The 14,462-nt window shown below is 35.4% G+C and overlaps 1 protein-coding gene across 1 annotated transcript in view; it reads left to right on the top strand.

Moving 5' to 3' along the window:
- The window catches only part of LOC105619407 (probable serine/threonine-protein kinase DDB_G0267686), a 104,412-nt gene that overhangs the window by 49,203 nt on the left and 40,747 nt on the right, over positions 1-14,462 (top strand). Inside the window, exons 3-5 of the mRNA XM_012200927.1 lie at positions 2,604-2,830; positions 3,714-4,015; positions 4,622-4,899. Coding sequence (XP_012056317.1) covers positions 2,604-2,830; positions 3,714-4,015; positions 4,622-4,899 — 807 coding nt within the window. The remainder of the gene's footprint in view (positions 1-2,603; positions 2,831-3,713; positions 4,016-4,621; positions 4,900-14,462) is intronic.

Raw genomic sequence — 14,462 nt, forward strand, 5'->3', positions numbered from 1 at the left:
TAATAGTAGTAGTATATATATATATATATATATATATATATATATACACATGTATATACTATACAGGATCGTGCCCGCGCCTTAAGCCTGAAGCGGTCCCTTGTCAGGAAGAGGTCTGGAGGCGAGAAAGAGATTTACCGTAGTCTCTACCGCGGTCTTCGGACTGCGTCTCGGGAACCCTATTCTACGCCAATCGACTCTCGTTCTTCTTAGTGTCACGGCGCGTCCTTTCGCCATGCCGAGCGAAGAGGAGTCAACTCTTACGCCACGCGTTGCCTTCATTACCATATCTCAGATGCAATCTGTTCCCGGGAATTAATGCACCCGAGATATTTCCTACCGCCACGCATCTCGCCCGAGCGAGACATATTGTGCTCAGCAACTGCCGATAAGCGTCCTTCACAGTTGAAGGCGTGGTCCGTCGTTGATAACTAACTAAGCTTCGAAGGCTGAAATCTTTTTTTTGTATACAAATGAAGCTTATGCATTAGTGCTAAATAGTCGCGCTGGCAGTAAATCAAGAATATGATAATCTGTGATACAATAGACGTGGTCATACTATAAAAGCAGTAATAATTATCATTAATAATTATCTGTCTCGGCTCGTTATTCAGTTGCTCGCGTTGTTTCTTTTATTTTTAATTATTTGTAATAAACATTTTTGCTACGTGTGTAACTAATCATATGGAAAATAGTTATGTATTTTTTGATTAATCATTTATTAGTATTATTATCCATATATTCTAAATGCATCTTTTTAAACATCGCAGTTTTTAGTTTCATACGGAGAACAATAGTGAGGAAAGGCGTTTCTTTTTTTCTTTAAAGATGCATTGTTTCTGTGGCCTTCAGCATTCAAACACGAAGCACACCGGTAATAAAGATAGTAAAATTATTGTTGCCATGGATAAGATGAAATGAGTAATTCGCAGATGTACTGTTGACAACTTTACGCAAGGACACTTAACAATTTTAAATTATTAATCCTACTTGTGTCGTCAAAGTATATAAGTGGGGTGAATATGCCACACTTAAGCGAAATTAGATTTTTGAATAATTATTTATTCAATTTAAAGTAATTTTATATATATTTGTATAATATTTGTATACTTATACTTATCTATTATTTGTACATGATTGGAATATTTTCATTTTTTATTATTAAAAATAAAGAAATACTGAAAAATGGATAATAAGTCACTATGCAGATAATATGCCATATATAAAAAAATAAATATATTGTTTATTTTGTTTGTTTTATTGCAAGAACACATTATTAATGATTTTTATAATGAAAATAAATATTTGTGACATAATATAGAGACACGTTTTTAATAGCATAAATATATCTTTCAAGTCCTCATGAATCCATCTACTGCAACAATTAGATATTATCCAATTATATTTTGAATCATTTTTTAAGAAGTTTTTAAGAAGTAGAAGTTATAATGTGTAACTATTAAACGTATAAATAAATATTTGTTTTATTTTATATTTAGTACATAGTTTTACAAGTCTAAGTTCCAGTAATCAAGAAAATTCAATCCATTATAAAAGATGGATTAAAAAACTGTATTGTTTATTCATAATTTTGAATTGAACAGTAAATATAATAGTAATACAACAAACAGTAATATAATACAATAAGCAAATAAATAATATCGTATTGAGTAACATTTAAGTTTATTTATTAAATATTTGTCAATACGAATATCCTGTCACAACTAATTATATGGAAAACGTGTGTTTATAGTGCTCTAACCTATATATTAGAGAAAATGACTTCTATCATTTTATCCTTTAACAAAAGTAGTGACATATTGCCCCATCATCTTATGATAATCTATACAATGTGGCTGTTAAAAAAATGAATACTGATCATTGATATACTGAATATTTTCATTTTAACCTACATTAATAGATTAACAAACTAATCGAACTAAATATTGTGTAATGTTTAATAATTTACATAAAGCATTATAAAAGTTATAAGAAGCACACATTTTCGTATACCATGCCATTATAATATTTACCTCATAAAGTCATTACTGTTGCCCTTCTTGGTTCTTCTTGATACTTATACAACACGTTAAGCACACAATTGTAAATAATTTTGTGGCACTAACGCAAGCGCTGCTAATCAGTTAAACTCAACGAGTTGAATATTCCCTATATTGGCAGTTATCCTACGCGAACATAACACTGTTCCAGAATTTAAGGTTTGAATAGAAAATTAATTGAAGTGGGATATTCCTTTTATGATGAAATATAACAAAATGTTTTTGTAAATATATCTTATATGATATATATTATATTAAAATTATAATTTATATTAATCTAATGTTTTAAGTGAATGTACTTGAAAAAAAATTTGCATTTGCAAATAATTATTAATCTATCCTTTTTAGCGTTAAATAAAATAGCGTTAAATACACTTTTATCGCACCCGAGTTGTTTCCGTTTACTAATTAATACTTCATCTTTATATCTCCATTCTTTTTATTACCGGTTAATTGCTGCACGTTTTGCTCCTTTTTATTACATCCGGTTGCGCGCGTCTCGTAATGTCTCGTTTAAAGAAAGGCAATCCTATCACGTTGCAGGTTAAAACGGAACGACTCACGCCTGACAATAACTCGACGTCGTCGAGGAGCGTGACGCCTTCTTCATCGAGTCACCCGGGGACGCCGCCAAATGCTACGCCCTTGGGAGGACCCGAGGGTCCACCGCCACCTCATCATCTCAAGCACATGGAACAGATGATGGGGCGGAACTATAGTGATTTTATGAGGAGTCTCGCCGCCAAGTACAACAACGCTAACCCCAACGAGTACGTCCATCTTATTTTATTGATCACTTTTGATTACTCATAGTAGAGTTATAATCCTTGTAAATAGGTTGGTTAACATAACGGAGAGGCATACATTACAACATTAACATCACTTTCGATTTTCTTTTTAAATAAGTCATACATTGACATGCCAATTAAAAATTGACATGCAAATACTGCTTCATTACTGTTGTATCGAGCCCTTGTCATAAAATTTATCTAAATGTCTTGTATGATTAAGGAAAGATTTTGCAAATGTCTTTGAATATTTTTTGTTGGAATATAACATGCAAATATATTGACGAACACTGCGAGACGATATAAAAGAATTAAAACTTGAAAGCTGCAAATAGATTCGTGTGATTAAGATTCATAAGACGTAGAGAGTACTCGAGAGACTTAATGTACTCTTGCAAGCAACCGGTTGTCACGTTGTACATTGATTTTTAATTTTATACCTTCTGGCACATGGTTGGAAACAGATCAAATGATTATTTAATTGCTTAGTTAAGTGTTGAACATAGATTTTGTTGAACAATGCGATCCTTACTATTTGAAGAAGAAGGTTCGATTTTTTAATTTATCGCATATCTGTTTACGCTTTGCTAAATTCAGTTGGCATCTAGATAATCCGTTGAATCTGAAAGAAGAATCTATTTTCTCGTTTGACATTGAGTCATGTCAAGAAATTAAAACTCATAATTTACTATATCATATACATCATCTTTATCACGAAAAACATTTTTTATATTGGATGAAAGATGAGAAAAATATTCTTGAATCTGAAAAGTTTGAAATGTTTTTACGTGCGATTATGATAGTATCGAGTATTTTTTTTATATTTAATAAGAAGTTAATGATCAAGGACAATTGATTATTTCAGTTACTTTAGCACACCAAGAAACGGTTATCCTCCGGGTTTAGACCCGAGGTTTCCAGCCTTCAAGGCTGCAGCAACGCCGTTCGTTGGTCTAATGGCGCCGTTAGGAGCTCCGCAACCATCGACTGTCCCGACGACCTCACCGCTCTCCAACAAAGATCCGAAAGAGCAAAAACAGGATAGTCTCTTCGGCAGTCCTGTGTTTCCGCCTATGATCGACATGTCATCCACCCAGGCTCTTTTGCACATGGTACGAACTGCCAATGCGGCACAAAGCGCTGCAGAATTGGAAACCTATCTCAAAGGCAAGTATCATAGGAATTAAGTGTACTATATTTTTAAATAGAGAAAAAAATATATTAGAGATCAACATTATTTTATGATTGAAAAAAGAAATCAGAATTATTTTTTAATCGCAAATTGTACTAATTTTTAATTTTCTTCAATTTTTAATTGTTTAACATTTATATATATAAGCGAGTGATACTCAACCTATTCTTATGAAGAAAAATCAATTCTAGATTGATCAAAGCAGTTGATAAAAATCCATGCTTTTTAATAGGAAATTTGATTTGACGCATCAGTGCGTAGTGCGTACTGCATATTAAAATCATAAATTGATTTAATGTGCAAAATACATATTTTTCAAATTATAAAATATATATTTTACTTAATAGCATAATAAAATACACCGAGAATATCTTGGTTAATGCGTTTTTATATTTATATTAAATATATGTTTTTATATTAGTTTGTGTATAATGGCTTTAATGTATACCAGTGCATACTAAGTGCATTCAATCGAATTATAAGATATTTTATGTATTAGATTGATATGTATGTTTATGTGGCATATCATTGATCAATTTTGAGAAAAATTAGACAACGTTTTATTTTATTTTAAAACGTAGGCGCAAACAAAAGAGACACAGGGGTGACGAGTCCTTTGGACCTTTCGAGTCCCGGTGGTTTTGCACCTCGCAAGCGACAAAGAACGGAAACAAGGAGATCCGAAAGCGTATCCCCCAAGCCGAAATCTACCGCGAGACCAACCACACCTCCACCGGTCAGGTGTCCAACTCTCTATGGCCACATACCTTGCGGTGATGGGCAAGCCGTAAATCGCTGGACCATCGAGGATGTCGTTAATTACGTTTCGTCAATCGACATATGCGCCGAGTACGCACAGGTGAGTCAAGGAGATTTTTTTTTATCGCGATGCGGTTTTCCACAAGGAAAAATAGTAGGTAATGCACTTACGTCATTATTCGTATACTCGCATCAAGCGCATCAAACGAATTTTAATGCCTTTATTAAAGCGCGAGATTGCACAACGATTGTCATTGGAGACAAATGTTTTCGTATAAACTTTTCTGCGATGGTTTTGTTCGAAACATGTCTGTTCTGTCACAATTCTAATTTGGAAAAATAAAAAGAGCTAATTCCTATAAGCTATACAGCTAATTCCTTTAAGTTATAATGATCATATATACGATGATCCGCGTATTCATTGAAATAAGGAAAAAATCTGATAAATGTTTCGATTCGGTTAGATTGTTGCACGAATCACGTTGGACGTAGCTAGTATTTTTAATGGCTTTTGAAAGCCACAACTCTGTAATGGTGCACGCTGTCATCAATCGCGCAATATCTTCCCGACTTCTATGTTAGTGAGGCAACGAAGCGATCTAGAAGGCTTTGAATGACCTGGCATCAGTCAATCCGGACAGTCTGGCATTAGCGAGTAGGGAGAGACGGCGCGCCAGCTAGGAAAGTTCTATAATGACCCCTTGAAGCTGGCGTTGTGATCCTTCACCCCTCTCTAGTGTTTGTAGTATCTACTTTCTCCTTTCTTTCTTCTCCTTGTCTTTTTTCTTTCTTTCTTTCTTTATCTCGTTTTGAGAACGAAATATTAGATCTCGCGATGATAGTTTTTATGGACCACTTAACATTTGCTATTTCCGCGAAGTCACGGGCGTGGTTGTTGGGATTTTCGAGTGTCCACTGAAATTATCCACTCATCCGTCCTATTGGGTGTAAACGCTTCCCCTCGTTTTCCTCCACTTAGAAGCGCGGCATATCGCTCGGCAGTAACGACCTTTCATCGTAAAACTGGGGCGCGGTCTACTTTCCACAGATAGTCCCCCCCCCCCCCCCACTTTTCGCTCGCGCTCGGGAATCGCGCGATGAATGGTTTCATAATTCGCGATAAAACGGAGAATTGTAATTACCAGGCTGCCGCCTGGTAGACGCAAATTGATTAATTACAGATAACCCGACACGCTTATCTCGCGCATACACGATACGATCTTCCACTTCGCGGATCGGTGGTGTCACGAAGCTCTTGAACAGCGCCACTCCTCACCAGCTTCGTGACAGAAGTTATTCCTGCGGCTGTCACATCGTTCACTCACACTTGACAGAGAGCAAGAACCATGACTCCAGCATCGCGGTAGAAAAGTTCCTCATCCATGTCACAAGTCGCAATTTCCTCTCACTTCACTTTGGGAAGTTATTTTACAACTGAAAAATGAAGACTCACCGTAACGCGACTCTCTTGTGTACCCTAATGAGCATCTCGCGATAATTAAGATGGATAACGGGTTTTCATAAGTTTTCACATTGATACATTTAATGAGCGATCCGTCGGTATCCGGTATCGATATCGAAGTTATTTGAAACCAAATTCGATCATGTCATGATATTGTAAGCCGTTTCGAAAACGGCATCACCGCGTCGCGCTCGTACTGCACTTTTTGCATGGCGCGCGGTATCCTTCGCGAGATAAGAATCGATGTCGTGCGTGTCGTCTCGGGATTCGCATAAAGTGCACGGCCGTCCCTCGGTATTCCACGACATGGTTTGCCAAGAGGAGCAGTGATCCTTGAGCCGCTCTTATCTATATACGCTCTCATGGTTGGCCCTCGTCATTCTTGAATTGAGTCGACGGCTGATCGAAGCGCTCGAGGACCCCGCCGTCTCCAGTCCTTCTACGTTGGCTCGCTCGCGCGGCGTTCGATTACATTCGAGTATTCATGAATATGCATGACAAGAGGTGGGCGCCCGCGAAAAAATTTACGGCCCCGACAGTCTGACGTTTCGAGGACCGCGACTGCGTTCGCGCGAGCGAGCACGCGCTGAACGGGGCCTAACGATAGCCGAGGATAATCGAAACTGACATGCCTCCAGGGACCCCGCTACACATCTCGAGAATCAACGTTCGAGAGGAACCCTGGTACCGATTATTCTTTGCTTGTTGTAGTACACACGTATGTGAAATAATCTCTGATAATGGCTTCATAAATGACTTTCGTAAATTTAATACAGTTGTATATAAAAAAACGTTTGTCTTGTAAACATTTTTATATTATACAAAATGTCCCGAAAGTTTTTGCCAATTGCATTTGTGTAGATAGGGATTAAATTGAATCGAAAAGTCCTCTATCATTTTGCAATTTTCGCAATAGTTAACAAGATATTAATTACTAAAAATTGCCAAATATTAGTCTTGAATAATTTTTTACTCAAATACTATCAACTTAGTTAAAAACTGCAAAAGACAAAACTCATTAATTTTCTTCTCATAGAACTCTAAAAATTTTTTAATATCGTATTTTCTCATGTTGGTAAAAATAAAAAAATTCAGTATTTAAAAGTTGATAAAAAATTCCGAAAAAATTTTTAGTAGAGGACTTTTCGACTCAGCTTAATCCGTTCTATCTACACACAAAAAAGTAACTGGTCAAAATTTTCAGGATACCCTGCATATGAACATAGAATTAATGATATTGTATATTATCGATTTTTTAGAAAACAAAAAACAAAAAAACATTTTGAATCGGTGTTAGAAACGGTTCATTCAAATCTTAAATATTTATGTTGAATTTTTTAACATATTTGTTAATTTAACATAATATGATTCTGTTATTTAAATTGTGTTGAATTTCTTCGTATTAAAAATTTCTTTGTGTCAAAATAATACAATTTATGAATAAGTGAATAAAAATAATATATTTTAAAATGTAAATTTTAAGACAAATGAATATATGTTAATTTAATGTATAAATATTAATTTTACTGAACAAACTATGGAAACATATTTTGTTTACAAACTGTATTATCTTTTTTTGTGTTTATATCTTCTTAAATGATATTTATGTTAAATTTCTATCACATTTATTTTGTGTTGAATTAACATATAAATTTGAATGGACCATTTAAAACACATAAAATGTATTAAATACAAATTTAGTGAGATAATTAATGCAGCAATTTATTACATTTGTTCAATTATAAATGTTCGAATTAACATGCAGACACGAACAGATCTGTGATCTTCTCTTTACAGCCGTCGATGAATGCGTCTATAATGATCACGCGAATACGCAATATCGAATCATTAAAACGTATAAAAGTGAAATCTAAACAAATCGCTTAAGATTTATAAAGTGGAGCCATAATTTTCTTTGCACATGACGATCTCATCGGTCGTTATTTACATCATGGAACATCTCGTGTGCACGCCGTTCGATTCATCTACCGAGTTATCATGTTGAGCTCTTGATCTCGATTCTTGGTTTGGCAAATATGGCACTATGCAGATGAATCCTCTTAGAATTATAGCACCGAAATTCTAATGTCGCGGAGAATTCTTGCAAACTAATCAACAGCACGAGTGATCCTTTCATAGATTAGCTAGAATTATGGTGGTGATCCTTATCCTGTTATATTAATGCATTCACTTTCGTTCGAGCCAACAGTGCGAAACTATCTCGGAAAAACGAAAGTAATTATTACTGCAAGTCTTGCTACGTATTCAATTGGTACTTAGTACATTGATTATTTATTTTCATGATGAGAGAAGTTGGAAGCGATTAAACTATTCTTTGGTAATAATTGTAATAAATACAGTTTTAGATATACAAATATAGACTTGCTTAGGGGGTAATTACATATTATTACTGATAGCGTAAACAGTTTTATCTCATTAATCGATCTAATGTGATACTATTCTTATTATAAAAGTCATAAAATCATAAACTCGTAAACTTATTTGAAAAAAATTTATCTATTTATACGTTTGCATAAATAAATATTTTTTGTTCAACTTTTGATTTAAATTGTTTGTGGTTCTATATGAACAATTCCATTTTTCAATATTGTTATCATCAATGGAACGTCGGTGAAACTTTCGCTGACATATAGAGTATTATGTATTACGTAAATGTGAAGAATGAAAGTAATTGTACCTATTTAGAATTACGAATCGTCGACTACAAGAAGGTGTGAGTACGTAACTTATAGTAATACGTCATGCGGTTCAAAACAATCCATAGACTCCAAGAATTCAGAATGAAAGGATTAAAGCATCCGCTATACACATAAACGCGTACATGTGTCTGAGCTAGGATCTGAAGTAGGATCGCTCCGTCCTAGATCGTTAAAAAGTCATGAATGTGGTTTGTATGTCTTCCGCGATGCGACGCACACGAAAGATGTTGCGTCCTCGCGTCCCACGCGTACTTATTCTCATACGAGTTTCTCCATGACATCCATTCGTTATTCGTATTTCATCGACCATGTGGGACCAACGTCCGATTACGCTTTAACCATTTTGAATCGATTCCGATTAACGATGAAGATTGACCGAGGACATTTTTGAACGATTATGTTTGTTCTATTTACCCTCAACAACTCGTACAAGTCATGAAACTTCGTTGAATGGTTGTTAGTCGTTCGCTGTCGCGTTGAATCATACATTTTTCATTTCCCGATCATTTAAGAATTATTAACGTTTCTCTCGTCACGGATAAATTGTATCCGATAAATCATGATAAATCGCGATACTACTGCGAGTCGCTCACTTACAGGAAGAAAATTTAGAATCACGTCATTTAGAGTCACGCTTGTATTTGCACTGATCTTTAAGGATATCGGTGAGGTGCCCTTCCGAGATCTGAATTATTGCGCAAGAGTTTTCTGTCCTGAGTACGGCGACTCCTTTTCTAACAACGCGAGTGCACAGAACGAGCAACACTTCTCAATATCGGGACGAGTCATCAAGTCGATGGATAGGTATCTCTTCTTAATCCGGAGCGTGCTACGCAGCGCAGTGAGACTCGGAGCACGGACTTTCTAACGATTCGGCGCAAAGCATGATCTGACCCGGGTCGACCCTTCGTTCTCGCTTGCTAGAACTAGCGTGTAGCATCGTCACACACGTGAAACGAGGCCTCCTGGCATCGATCAATTAATCATTAATAGGCGCTAATACCCACCGCGTATCACGTCGATTACGGACGTGCGCGTCGAATGCGGGACGTTCTCGTTCTAGATTCCTGCGGCTTGAAACCGAAGCGCTTCCTCCTCCATGTCGATCAATCCGCAATTCCGTCGGCCACGCTCGATTCGCACGAAGGATTTGCCTTGACTTGGATGTCGGATATGTTTGGGAAAGGATTGTATGATGTTTCTATGATGGATGATCGATGAAATTAGAGATTGTTAAAAATTACTGTATTGTTGCGCGAATTCGATTAGATACTTCCTGTACAGACTGCACCAAGCTTACTATCCATCGATCCGAACAGTTTCCTGTATTTGGTTCGCTATCTATCATAGTCTCTGCAATTTTGATATCACAAATTCAAGTAACTGTGTTTCATAAATAAAAATACATTGACATTAAGTTAATTGAATGAAGTGTATAAGTTCTAGAGGATAATTCTTTCTTTACTTAATTAATATAATTGTAACTTTTTCTTAATGTATATAATCTGCTTTTTTCAAAGAGCAATATATAATTTAATGATAAAAGATGATTTAATGAATTAAGTTTATTGAGTATCTATTGTATAATACATTTACCAAACAATCAGCAACTATCGGTTTTAGATAGACAGCAATACTGCGGCGGCAAAATGCCTTTATTAATTGTATAGTAGATTTGCGTCTAAACATTCTTAATGAGCCCGCGTTGTACTAAAACATTTACATTATTTACGAAATTAATGATGAAAAGCGTGTTGACTGCTAATGCAATCTGTTTATTCGCGTGTTGGTACCTCGATGTGATCGTAATAGTGACAATCTTTCGCTTCGCTATATCAATGAATCATGTTAATAATTTAATGAATTTGATTTACGGCGAATCGTATTCAGCTTGAATATTAGAAGATAATATGCCGAAGATAATAAAAAAAAGATGAATGGTTTATAGTTTCAGGTTTAGATTGATATAATTTTAAATTATATAATCTTTTATAAATCTCTTATATTTTGTTTTCAGCTCCACTGAAAATCAGAATCATAAATTATTTACATTCTGAAAATATAAAAATTGTATAATAAAAATTTATTAAATAATTATATGAATTTTTATATGAATTTTCATCGTTCATTTGTCTATGTAATTGTTTATTCAGTAAGAAGATCAGAGAGAGAGTGTGATTAACTTACTTATCTTTATTTTTATTTTTATCGTTTCACTTTATTGCGGGTTGCGATTTAAATAAATCTGAAGATGGCTCGATCAAGAAGCCGAACATATAATTTTTATTGTTGTAAGACATGTTATACTATCAAAAATTTTTAGAATAATGATATCGAGAATAAATATTAGAAAATGACGTGTGTTTATTAAAGTTTTATTATTTTTGACTCTTATATTTACTTAATTTTATTTTTATTCAGTAAGAACTGGAAACAAAATCATATCGATTTTAATTTATCGAAATTTCACAAATTTACATATACGGTTTTTGGCAATTAGTAGTTGTAATTATTCGACAATTACTGATATCTTTGTATCTCTATCCAGGTGGATAAATTCGAATTCGCTACAGTGCGAATTATATTTAGAAAGTATCCTCTTATCATGGGCAGCGAGCAAACTGTCCGGGGATTTACACACAACCACAGAATCACTACGATTCGTCGATTGATTTAATGGTTGGACACGTGGCCAGCACCTACCTAATCGCCAAGAACGTTAATTAATCTGAGAGCCATGTGCGCGCTTTCTCCCACATCCTGTGTATGCACATATGTACAGGCGTGCGATATCACGTACGTGTGCACGTGAATGTTGACTTGGAAAGACACGTACGTTCTTAACTTGGATTTAACGCCATCTTTCTCCGCTCGACAGATCGCTACCGTGCGTTTGAAAGCGTGTATGCCGATAACCGTGAACCGGCTCTTTAGCCTCTCATTTACAGAAATATGCCGAGACGTATTCATCAAACGTGCATTTAATTATCGACGACTGTCAAAAACGGTGTAAATATTTTCAGTCATGTTTTAATTTTTTTTCCTCGATGAATTCAATCAATCTGAGAAAAGAACAAAAATCACGATATCACAAATATCTATCAGACCGTCAAATTAAGAAAAAAGATAGGCATTCTATTTACAAGAAATAGAATGATATATAATCGCTTTTCAAGTGCTACAAACTGTTACACAATCCGAGTGATATTAGTGTAGGGATAATACATTTTCTTAATCGCTACACATGATCTATCGACAACACATATTCGCATCTATTCTATTTTTTCTCCTTTTACTTTTGCGCATCTATTTACTGATTCAGTACCTAGCTTGTGAATACTCACGTTTTTTATGTTGTGGCCATCGAACTTATCTGAGATGAGTTCGATGTCGAGTTACTACATTCTTAGCTAGTTGTTAGCTAAGCGTTGTATCTTATACGCCGTTATGTTTGGACATTGTAATTTCCTGGCGAGCAATGAGCGAAAAACAGTGTGCGCACTAGGGTGTATTGACGGTTGTTCTCTGCAGTCAAACTGTAATCAAATTATTTATTGGCTTTATAGCTGCGTATCTTTGCCATACTATGAGTCTCGTTGCTCTTCCTCGATCGTTTCAGTATATCTCTTCTGGCTAGAGCTTCGCTCTCGTTAGCGCACGCTTACATGTACAATGTCAGTAATTGAATTAAGGATAATGATGCATGTCAACGATTTAAATTGTTGTTCAGAAAAATATCGATTTTTCTATATTCTCGTGTTTGTCGATAATAATGTTAAAAACACTGGATGCATTGATGATACGTTCAATGAATTTTCAATCATTTCGAATTATCATACAATAACATTATTTCGCGAAATAAATACGATCGTTATGCAGTAAGCACTTAACAGTAATCGAAATTAATTAACATTGACGTAGACGTTAATTATTGATGGACTTTTCATTTTCATTTTTGTCAATAATAATATGAAAATATATATTCATATCCCAAAATGTCGTTGCTTCGAAATTACAGCTTGCGGAGTTACACGATACATCTTGTAATAATGTTTACGGTCATATCTTTATATACGTGTCAGTTTTCTTAGATTAAAGATCAGCAACTCGAATGTCGGCGTGATATCCTCGACTCTATCGATTGATTCCTGTATGGCTCGTTAGAGCTATGACTAATTACAGCTCGTTATAGGTCAATGCTTAATTACACTGCGGGTAAGATTCCACCTCCGCTTTCGGCCTTATCGTCTTCGTGATCTTAGAAGCGGCAACAGGTTCTCTCCCGTTGCCACGATTTTATGCACGAACACCATAATTCTTGCTCCGAATATCGTTGAACTCAGACGACCTCTTACATTCACGTGTCACGAGCGACGTAACGAGAATTGCCGATTTATATTTTATATATGCACGCGCTATATCATCGTGTATGAGCATAATTAATTGAATAGTAAACGAAATTAATGCTCATGCTGAATTTCATGCTGCATGAACTGTCTTTCAATTGACATTACGGTGACAGAAAGGTGGAGCAGATGTAAAATGTTAAAAAATAGTAATAAATGAATAGAAAGAAAAGAACAGCTCTGACGCCATATTTGGATTAAGAAATGATAAAAATCTCAATTTAAACAATATTTTTCGTTCTCGGCGTAAACTAATACATATTAATGTACTTTAATCGTGTACTTTAATCCCGGAAAAGAAATCTGTAAAAGAGAAAAATAATTGTTATACAAAAATTATTGCGTTAGTTGATAATACAGGCGACTTTAGAATCCGTTTAAATGTCATGTCTTACATTGATTGTACGGATGCGCGTTTTATTGAATATTGGCTTTTTTCTACATACTCAGACATTTAATTACCAATGTACACAGTCATAGGCACACTCATTCGCATTTTTACAAGGAAGCTCCGCGAATGTCCTTGATAATTTTTTACGGAATATATTTTGATTATTACGTGTATAATGTTCAATTTTACAATAAGACATGAAATTGTACTTTTTCTCTCATTTTATTAATACAGATAGAAGCTCTTACGAGGAAAAAGCAATTTCAAGAAAATATATCGCTCTTCTTCACATTTTCATACACAGATATTTATAGCAGATCTCCCATGCCATAGAAATGACGGTAAAGATTCATGCGCGTTTTCAGACCAACCACACAGCGTAAATCGAATAACGGATATTCTCGCGTTATACAGTAGCGTGATTTCTCGACTTCACGAGATTCCACCCTGCCCTGCCTTGCAGACGGAGCATATGCGGCGAGCACATGTTACGCGCATAAGCGCATTTCCCCGAAGCAGATTCGCTTCGCCTCGTTCGCCACGTATCTTGTTATCGTTTAAGGCTGATTACGAAACGCGGTAGCGCGCGGGCCGCTTTGTGAAGATGATTGCGCGATGATGAGGCTTGGAATCACGAAACATCGGCGACGTGGTCGTCACGGCCGTCTGCTCTCTCTCTCTCTC

The sequence above is a fragment of the Atta cephalotes genome, assembly GCF_000143395.1.
Source record: "Atta cephalotes unplaced genomic scaffold scaffold00021, whole genome shotgun sequence".
Classification (NCBI taxonomy): domain Eukaryota; kingdom Metazoa; phylum Arthropoda; class Insecta; order Hymenoptera; family Formicidae; genus Atta; species Atta cephalotes.